We start from the raw sequence: 10,991 nt of genomic DNA, 5'->3' as shown, positions 1-10,991 counted from the left end.
AATTGGAAACAAAATAAATTTAGCAAATGCATACATGACAACCTTTTAGTGTTTTTACATAAATAAAAGATAAAAAATACAAATCATATAATATAATTCCATGCTATCGATGAAGGTGGAATCCCTCCTCCGCAGGGTTAGCAGGATTAAGGCAATGTGTATCACCTTCCAATAGTTAATAAGTGGATCATGAAGCTCCTAATGGAGAACCTCACTTGCAACATTAGTTGTTTTGATAAAGAAAAATCAATTCGGTCTAGCCTAGAATCACTTTGAAACCAATTTTTCAACTCTATGACTAGCCATGTAGAGAGACTCAAGAAGTGGTGAGGTTAAAAATAGAGTTTAAGGCTGCTTGTGATAAGATGAACTCTATGACCTCGATTGTGTACGAAGGTGGTTTATTCATTTGTGGGTTGCAAGGATGTTAAGGGATGTAATAAGGTTGAGGACGTGAAAGACTAAAAGTGTTAGCTAGAGAGCAAAAGGGGCCAGGCATTGTCAAGGACTTAAAATTTGATTTTGATTTAAATTTTGATGGTCTCAAATCTATGGAAATTTTGATGAAAATTTTGATTTTGATTTAAAGGAACAGTGGAAATTTATAGTAAATGATAGAATTTTACAATGGAACTTTAGGAAATATTAAAATGCATGCTTATGAAAAAATTGGAAACAAAATAAATTTAGCAAATGCATACATGACAACCTTTTAGTGTTCTAACATAAATAAAAGATAAAAAATACAAATGATATAATATAATTCCATGCTATCGATGAAGGTGGAATCCCTCCTCCGCAGGGTTAGCAGGATTAAGGCAATGTGTATCACCTTCCAATAGTTAATAAGTGGATCATGAAGCTCTTAATGGAGATCCTCACTTGCAACATTAGTTGTTTTGATAAAGACAAATCAATTCGGTCTAGCCTAGAATCACTTTGAAACCAATTTTTCAACTCTATGACTAGCCATGTAGAGAGACTAAAGAAGTGGTGAGGTTAAAAATAGAGTTTAAGGCTGCTTGTGATAAGATGAACTCTATGACCTCGATTGTGTATGGAGGTGGTTTATTCATTTGTGGGTTGCAAGGATGTTAAGGGATGTAATAAGGTTGAGGAAGTGAAAGTGTAAAAGTGTTAGCCAGAGAGCAAAAGGGGCTAGGTATTGTCAAGGACTTAAAATTTGATTTTGATTCAAATTTTGATGGTCTCAAATCTATGGAAGTTTTGATGAAAATTTTTGATTTTGATTTAAAGGAACAGTGGAAATTTATAGTAAGATAGAATTTTACAATGGAACTTTAGGAAATATTAAAATGCATGCTTATGAAAAAATTGGAAACAAAATAAATTTAGCAAATGCATACATGACAACCTTTTAGTGTTCTAACATAAATAAAATATAAAAAATGCAAATCATATAATATAATTCCATGCTATCAAACACACAATATCATATGCATTCATCATTTATTCAGATAAAATTAATATGAACAATTTCATCTTTGAATATATTGTTGCAATTTTTTAAATGAAGACCTAGAAGATGCTACATTGTCAATTCTGTTTGAACTTTGGACACTTTCTTGAGTAGGCTAACCTTAAACTAATGCATAAACTAATTCCTGCAATTAGATATGCCACCAATCCTAGAGGCAAAGGTCTACGAAGGTCAAATGGTATTTCGAAACTTCCAAATCCTAAAATCACCAGGCATTTTGGTATTGTCTGCACCCAATCAGTAGCTTCCTAATTATATAATTTATCGTTATTAGATTCTAATCTGCTTTCCAGTTCACAAAGATTAGAGCAATGAATTAAAAATCAAAAAATCTACAAATTTGAAAACAAAATATGTTGACTTTTTGAGTCTAATCCCTGTTTTGATGCTAACAAAGCACTTGTATCTCATGTGTACATTTAGTGTTTGAACATGTTTATATCTCGGCACACACATGAGGTGAAGGAAAATGGAAGCCAAGATGGATCTTAACACACATACAACTTGGCACATTCCATGAAAAATCAGAAGAGTAAAGAAGAAGAAGAAGAAGAAGAAGAAGAAGAAGAAGAAGAAGAAGAAGAAGAAGAAGAAGAAACATTTTAATTTGTACATACATTTATTTTTATTATTTGGTTTGTAATAATGCATATCTCTGCATGATGTGACCTAAAGCTTAGAATGACCATAGATTGACCTTAGGGGACCAAACCTTTCAAAGAAAAACCTTTTTCTTAAATGCCAAAATCATACAAAAGGTTTTAAAATATTTTAAGGTCAAAATAGGGCTAAACCTTAGGTTTTTAGCTGTCCTCAATCGAGTGACCCTTCACGTTATAAAACACCTCAGCTGACTAAACTTGCCCTGAGGAAAAAATTGTATTTTTGGTCATGTTCGGCCAACCGACCTTAAATTGAACCAAAATGGCCAGCCGACCTGCCATTGGTTCACGGTCAACTTTATGCCTCGACCAACCGACTACTTTAGCCCAAAAGCAACTCAGCCAACCAGCCCTCAAGCCTTGCAGACCGGCCCTAGACCTCAGCGGACCGAACCTACGAAGGTTTGGCATCACCTTTTGGCTTAGCAGATTGACACTTCCCTGGGTCGACCGAACCTCTTTAAAATTTAAATTTTCTATGAAAGGTTAGCTAACCGACACTAGCACCAGTCGACCAAACCTCTCGGGTCTCGGTAATTTCCAACACATAAACACGGTTAAATTTTAATTAAAAAAATTTTAAAACACCAACCATGTCCCCAAACGGTCATATTTTAAAGAAGTCTATAAATACCCCCTCATAAGTGATTACGTGCTCAAATTACATAATTAGGTGTTTTAATTCATACATTACAAATTATATTTTTAATTAAATGCCTAATTACTCTCAATAAATTAACATTGTATTATGTTTATAACATTTGGGTTTTATTGAGTAATTTATGAATTATTGGTGTTTTTTATCGCAGGGCAATTATTGGAAGCAAAAATAGACACTACTTCGTATTTTGGCCGTAACTTTCTCGTTCAAGCTCCAATTGAAACGATTCAAAATTATAGGGAAATATGAGGAATTATCTATGAATTTTGTGTTTCAAGCTTTAAGAGATATGAGCTTTAATATGGTCAAAATTGGACTTGTTTGCTGGGGAGCAGAAACTTAAAATGGAAGAAACAAATAAAGAAAAAAAATAAAATAAACTTGATTTGACCCGACCATGCAGCCAAGTCCATTTCCTTGTACTCTGACAGCAGTTGGAGTAAAGAAAAAAAAAAAGGCTAGGGGGCAGTAAAGGGAGAATTAAAAAAGAAATTAAAGTGGGGGCATTGAAGGAAAAGGGGGAATAGGGCTTTTTTATAGGTGTTGCGTGTGGGGAACTGGTCTTTTCGGTCTCCGCACCATTGCAAGTAGTAGAAGACAGCAACTAGCTACTGTGTGGGGAGCTCACAGCCTCCTCTTTCTCTCTCTCTCTCTCTCTCTCTCTCTCTCTCTCTCTCTCTCTCTCTCTCTCTCTTTCTTCTTGTTTATTTAAATAGTGTTGTTGAGTTATTATTTATTTTTCTTTGTCATTTTCCATAGATACTTTAAAGTGTAGTTTGAGTTATTTATTGCATTGAATAGTTATCTTCCAAGTAGTGTTGGGTATCTTTCGCTCAACTTGTCTCTTTACTTTAATGTTGTTTAAATATACTATTTGAGTAGTTAATGTTGGGTTTAAATATTAATTTTTACTTTGTTATTTCAGTGGTTCAATAGATTAATTAATTGCTTATCTTTTATTTAGTTATCCTAAATGCTTCAAGGTTAGTTTAATTTGTTGTTTAACTTAGTATACATTTAGTCTAATGTTTGGAATGATTATAGGGTGGATTAATTAGTTTTCTTTTAGTTTTAGTATACATCTAGTTTATTGTTCTTTTAAGTTGTTGTCTTTTATTTTATTGTTGTAATGAGTTATTGTAGGATTAGTTTGATCTAGAAATTTTGGATTGCAAGCATGAGTGGCTAAGTTTTATAACTTGGGTTGCGGGTTAATTTCGGTTGTTTTCCATAATTTATTAATATCCCTTTGAGATATATTGTTAGGATTATTTTATTTATTTAGTTGAGCTTTACTTATTATTTAGTTTAGTTTATTTTTATTTAGTTGAGATATTGCATGATCTTTATATTTCCTTCAAGTTATCATTGTGAGCAGTTGGGTGTTTAATCTTAAGTCATTGTTGAGGTTTATTTTAGTTTACCTTTGTTCAATTAGTGAGTCGTTTGGTTGGTTTTACGCGTGTTAATTTTTTAGTTTAGGTTTTGCGTCATTTCAATTTCATCACAAACTTTCAAAAATCCCAAGAAATCGAATCTGAATCATGTTAGGTAAAATTGTTTTCTTATTTTCTTTTACTATTTTACGCTAGTTTAAAATTAATTTGCATTTCCTGAGAAGACGATCTAACCTGTTTTGGTTAATTATTAAACGACGTAACTCCTATACTTGGGATAGCCATTGTGCTACTCATTTTTCAAAATGAGTCAAGTTTTTTGTGCCATTGCCAAAGAGTGCCAGAATTAGTTTCAATTTAATGTTTTTCCCATTTATTTTGATTTCTCTCATAATTTTAAAACACAAAAAAAAAAAGTAAAAAAAAAAATTTTGATCATGCTTGTCTATTGCTATGTTGGTGGCTGTCTGTTGTTTGGATTGATATTTGATGCTTTGGGTTAGAGAACTTTCACATAAGCTATATCAAACTATCTCCTAATACAGGTAGTAGGTTTCCTATTTCTATTGTAAGTGAGGACACTGAAATTGATTTGAGTGATCTTTTTTAAGAGAATTTTGAGGAAAATATGGTCGAACATCCACCTGCACCACGCACTTTGAAAGACTTTTTGTAGCCTACACACATCACTACACCATCTGGTATTGCTTTGCCAAATAATGCACCGAATTTCACTATTAAGCATGGTATGTTGTTAGTAATACCTCAGTTCCATAGGTAGGGGTGAGCAAAAGGTCGGTTCGGTTAAATTCGGGTAATTAATCGAATTAACTGAAAAAATTTGGTTAAATAATATCATTAACCGAACCGACCGAATTGACGAATGACACCGAACCGACCCCGACCGAATTGCCCATTCGGGTAGTTCGGTTAACCGATTTTAACTGAAATCATTTAAAATTAATTGCTAGAAATATAATACAATTATAAATTTTTTTAAAACCAAATCCAACTTAATTAAATACATTATTTATTAATTTTATTAATGAAAATAATAGTTTACTATAGAACAAAGAATCCAAATAGGTTAATTAAACTCCTTAATGCACTTGCATAAGCAAAATTTATATTCATAAATTATATTTAAAATCTAATTAATTAGTAATTCTGTTAATCAGTTAACCAAAATTTTTTTTACCCTTAACCGAACCGAAATCGATTAACCAAAATTTTGTAGAATTATAACCGAACCAGGATTTTTACCCGAAACGAACCGACCAATTTTGGCCGGTTAATTCGGTTTTCACCGAATTATGCTCACCCCTATCCACAGGATGGATTCTAAGAGTCCTTATCAACATCTGACTGATTTTGAGTTGGCATGTACTACCTTCATTACTAGAGAAGGAACTGATGAATACATTAAACTTCGTTTATTTCCTTTTTCCTTGAAGGATAAAGCGAAGATCTGGTTTAACTCTCTAAGACATAACTTTATTTCTGATTGGACCAACATGCAACGTGAGTTCTTCTATAAATTTTTTCCTTTTCAGAGAACCCAGTTCCTACAGGAGCAAATCAGTTAGTTTATGCAGAAAGGCAATGAAACTTTCCAGGCTTGTTGGGAAAGGTTCAAAGAACTGATAAATATCTGTCCACATCATGGGTTTGAGTCTTGTAGGCTGGTAAATCATTTCTACACTGCCCTCACTCCTGATTGTAAGCAGTTTGTTCAAACTATGTGTAATGGGGAGTTCTTTAGCAAGGAACCAGATGAGACACTAGCATTCTTTGATTACTTAGCTAAAAGTGCACAACAGTGGAATACACAATTTGATTGGGCACCAATGGCAGTGCAACCTCTCAGGGCAATTGGTGGTGGAGGTAAATATGAGGTAAAGGAGGAAACTAATATCTAGGCTCGTATTGTTACATTAACTAGGAGGGTAGAGGTTATAGAGTTAAAGAAGGTGAAAGCAGCAAAATCAGTTGAGGTGTGTTTTCTATGCGTCGACTCTAGCCATAAGGCTCAGGATTGTTCGATTCTGACGATAGTGCAGAAAAGTAGGTCTGATCACATTTAGTCATCAAATTGGGTTAACAGAGCTCCCAATCAGCCTTTATCAAACACTTACAATCTGGGATGGAGGAATCACCTGAATTTTTCATGGAGGAATGATCAGGCTGGTCAATCTTCTTCACAGTTTCAGTAGCCTCCCCAGTCTTTTGCACCACAGTCTCAGCACCCGTATCAGCCACATCCGATTTCTCAGCACTACTCACCTCCAAGGTTTCTATTGCACTCATTCCACCAAAAAGGTCGTTTGAAGATACCCTTCAGCAGTTAATGCAAATACAGGCCACAACTAATAATAAACTGCGAGGCGCCATTAATAAGATCAATACACAGTTGAGTACCTTGGAGAAAGGGAAATTTCCAGTGCAGCCTCAGCCTAATCCTTAGGTATACTAACAGCAACAACAGCCAATGCATAATATTTCAAGGGATTCCATTGAGACGGAAAAGGCCATCATTACTTTGAAAAGTAGGAAGAAAGTCCCCCGACCCAAGATATCTATTGAGAGGCAAATAGTTACCCTGACATTGGAAGTAGTAGTTGAGGTAGATGAGGCCCAAGAGAAATTAGAGGAAGTAAGCCCAGAATTGAAGAAGTCAGTCGATGTGGAGGCCGAGACTAGTAAGGAGTGCCAACCTATGGTACCTTATCCTCAGAGGTTGGTAGCTGCCCAGAAGAACAAATTCCATACTGAGATTTAGGAGATCTTCAAGCAGGTGAAGATCAATATTCGACTTCTGGATGCCTTTCAGCAGGTTCTTTCGTATGCAAAATTTTTTAGGGACTTGTGCACAGTGAAGAGGAAATTGAATGTAAATAAGAATACTTTATTGGCAGAGTAGGTTAGTGCATTGATATTAAGTGAAACTCTTCAGAAACTCAAAGATCTTGGTTCCCCCACCATCTCCATTATGATTAATGAATCTCACATTGGGAGAGCTCTACTCGATTTGGGGAGTAGTGTGAACTTGCTACCATTCTCGATATATGAGCTGTTGGGGTTAGGTGAGCAGAAGAAAACCTCCATTGTGCTACAGTTGGCTAACAGATCAGTGAAGGTACCACGGGGTGTTATTGAGAATGTATTGGTTCAAGTCAAAAAATTCTACTACTTGGTGGACTTTGTGGTTTTGGATATGCAGCAGCCAATCTCCACCATTTCCTAGGCACCCTTCATACTTAGATGCCCATTCCTTACTACCTCCAATGCGTTGATCAATTGCCGAAGTGGAGTACTGAAGCTCACATTTATGAATATGAAATTGAAGATAAATGTGTTCAATGCTTGCAAGATGCCTAGTGGTTGTGATGACTCTGAGGTACGTACAGTTGATGTGGTAGATCATTTTGATATTTCAGAGTAATTATTAGTGTTTGATTCTGATAGTGCATTTAAGAATGACTCTCCCGAGTAGCCTAATGTTTTTTATGAGACTGTTTCTTTGTCTAGAGGGTTGATAGAATCTGAGGGGCAGTGATTATCGTAAATTAAATTCGGTTAGCCGAAAAGATCACTTCCTGTTACCCTTCCTAGATCAGATACTCGAAAAAGTAGTTGGTAATGCTTTCTATTGATTTCTGGATGGTTTTTCTAGGTATTATCAAATTACCATAGCACTAGAGGATCAAGAGAAGACCAACTTGACCTTCCTTTTTGGTACTTACGCCTTTCGTTGGATGCCCTTCGGATTATGCAATGCACCTGCTACTTTCCAGCACTGCATGATGAGAATTTTCTTTGACATGTTAGATGAGATGTGTGAAATTTTCATGGATGATTTTTCTGTATTTGGTAAGTCTTTTGATACCTGTTTGAAAATTTTGACTACCATTCTAAAAAGTTGTGAAGAAAAGAACTTGTTGTTGAATTGGAAGAAGTGTCAGTTTATGGTAAGTAGTGGTTTGGTACTTGGCCATTTAGTTTCTAAGCATGATATAGAGGTCGACAGAGCCAAGGTAGAGTTGATTTCCCAGTTACCTATCCCTAGGACAGTGACGGATATCCATTCCTTCCTTGGCCAGGCCGGCTTTGATAGGCGTTTCATTCAGAATTTCAGTAGTATTGCTAAACCACTATGCTCTTTATTGCAAAATGAGACTGAATTTTTATGGACTAATGCATGCCAACAAACTTTTGAGATACTGACGAAATATTTGACCATGGCACCCATTATGCAACCCCCTCGGTGGGACTTGTTTGAGATTATGACCAATGCTTGTGATTTCGCTCTCAGGGCCATTTTTGGTCAAAGAGTTGATAACAAGTCTTCTGTCATCTATTATGCAAATCGTACCTTGAATGATTCTCAGAATAATTATACCACCACTGAGAAGGAGTTGTTGGCAGTTGTGTTTACCTTGGAAAAATTTTGCTCATATGTCATTGGATCTCCTGTTATTATTTTTGCTGATTATTTATGTGTTGAAATATTTGTTGGCAAAAAAAGATGCTAAGCCTAGGTTGATCAGATGGATTCTACCTCTTCAGAAGTTTGACATCACCATTCAAGATAAAAAGAGAGTAGAAAATGTTGTAGCTGACCATCTTTCTCATTTGCAGCTACCTGATATCTTTGTATCCCTTTCTCCTTTAAATGATGATTTTCTTGATGAACATCTTTTTGCAGTGTCGTGCGCCCCTTGGTTTCTTGATATTGTGAACTACCTTGTCATCGATCGAATGCCGGACCATTTGATAACTCAGAACAAGCGTAAGTTCATTGTAGAGGTACGACACTACTATTTTGACAATTCATATCTGTTTAAATATTGTTCTAATCAATTGGTTCGCAGATGTGTGCCCGATGATGAATTTATTTCTGTAATGCATTTTTGTCATAGTGGAGCGTGTGGAGGCCACTTTGCTGCAAATAAAACTATTTCAAAAATGTTACAAAGTGGACTCTACTGGCCTGCTATGTTCAAAGATATTGAGAATTTTTGTAAAACTTGTGAGGCTTATTAGAAATTAGGGAAAATCATAGTAAACTCTTGAAATTTTTGACTATTGGGGAATTGGCTTTATGGGAAAATTCCCAAACTCTTTTGGGCATTCTTACATTCTAGTTGTTGTGGACTATGTTTCAAAATGGGTGGAAGCTATACCTTGTAGGACAAATGACCACAGGGTTGTCATTCGTTTTCTTAAGGAGTTATTTGCACATTTTACCATGCCCAAGGCGATCATTAGTGATAGAGGGTTGCACTTTTATAACAAACCTTTAAAAAAACTCATGCAAAAGCATGGAGTGACCCATAAGGTCTCTGCTCCATACCACCCTCAAACTAATGGTCAAGCTGAGTTGGCTAATAAAGCGATCAAAGTCATACTTGAGAAAACGATTAGTCCTAATCGAAAAGGCTGGTCAGAAAAACTTTTTGATGCACTCTGGGCCAACCGAACTGCTTTCAAGACAAACTTAGGGATGTCTCCCTACAGGTTAGTTTACGGTAAGGCATGTCATTTACCTATTGAGATTTAGCATCGTGCTTTATGGGCTATAAAACATATTAACTTTTCACTTGATGATGCCAAAGGTTTAAGGAAATTGCGGGTATATGAGCTTGAAGTGTTTAGGAGGGAAGCTTATGACAATGCCCGCTTAGAAAACGAGCGGATGAAGTTGCTGCATGATAGGAAAATTAAAGACAAACAACTTTTCCCTACTCAGCAAATGCTTCTCTATGACTCCAAATTGCATCTGTTTCTTGGGAAACTGAAGTCTCGATGGGGTGGCCCATACATCGTTGAAAAAATTCATTCTCATGGTGCAGTAGAAATTGTAGATCCAAAGAATGGCAAAAGCTTCACAGTCAATGGCCAGCATTTCAAGCCTTTCATGACTCCATTTGATCCACATGAGGAGGTCTTGCTTGTATAAGACCCTGAGGGAGTCCTCTGACCTTTCTCTTTTATTCTTTTGCTTTTTTCTTTTCGTTTTATTTGTTTTTATTTGCATCTTTCTTTTCTTTTTCTACCGTGTTTGCTAGTTGTGACCCTCCATTGTTCTGTTTTTCTTTTTGTTGGTTTGTTTCCCCTATGCATACCTTTTCCATCTCCCCTATGCTTTCACATTGAGGATAATATTTCATTTTAGTTCGAGGGGAGAGCATTTGTATGTGATATTGTGTGCAATTGTGTGCTTCCATGTGATGGAATTTCAATGTGAAAATTGCATGTGATGTTTGCATGTTAGTTAGGTCCACCTTTTGGGAAATACTGTTATTGAGCTCAAAGCATGCTAAATTCCTTATTTGTGAAGGTTACATGCCCAATTTTTTTTTTTTTTTTTTTGAGGATATGGAACATGTAGGGTGTAGTGCAATCAAAGTTTGAACCAAAAGAGAGCTTTATCCATTTCATTTAGTTGTAACCAAGAGAAGGATGTTGAAAGTCTTGCTACACACACCACATAGGTTAGAAGACTTAGAAAGACTACCCTAGATCATTTTTGGTTGATGTACACTTCAATTGTTTGGGACTCAAATGAACCATATCCTAATGGCTTATAAACAAGAGAAAAAAGAGAAAAAGTTTGAAGCAAATGAAAATAATAAGCAAACCAGGGATCAATTGCATAAAGAAAAGAAAAAAAATTAGAAAAAGGGGAACAATTGTGTATTGGAAAAGGCATCCTATTACCAGGGTCCTAACTAATCAACAAGTGGGCACCTAAATGTGCAGCGTGACCT

General features: G+C 35.7%; 1 protein-coding gene across 1 annotated transcript; it reads left to right on the top strand.

The window, feature by feature from the left end:
* Positions 1 to 6,709: 6,709 nt before the first annotated feature.
* On the top strand, positions 6,710 to 10,180 carry LOC131158577 (uncharacterized). The gene is made up of 8 exons (XM_058113446.1): positions 6,710 to 6,940; positions 7,055 to 7,111; positions 7,175 to 7,357; positions 7,568 to 7,659; positions 7,895 to 8,044; positions 8,141 to 8,693; positions 8,788 to 9,027; positions 9,971 to 10,180. Exons 1-8 carry the CDS (start codon positions 6,710 to 6,712, stop codon positions 10,178 to 10,180), a joined length of 1,716 nt encoding a protein of 571 aa, XP_057969429.1.
* Positions 10,181 to 10,991: the final 811 nt, after the last annotated feature.

The sequence above is a fragment of the Malania oleifera genome, chromosome 6, assembly GCF_029873635.1.
Source record: "Malania oleifera isolate guangnan ecotype guangnan chromosome 6, ASM2987363v1, whole genome shotgun sequence".
NCBI classification, from domain to species: Eukaryota; Viridiplantae; Streptophyta; class Magnoliopsida; order Santalales; family Ximeniaceae; genus Malania; species Malania oleifera.
Note: the sequence above shows the minus strand (reverse complement) of the source record. Positions and strands in the feature narration are given on the sequence as shown.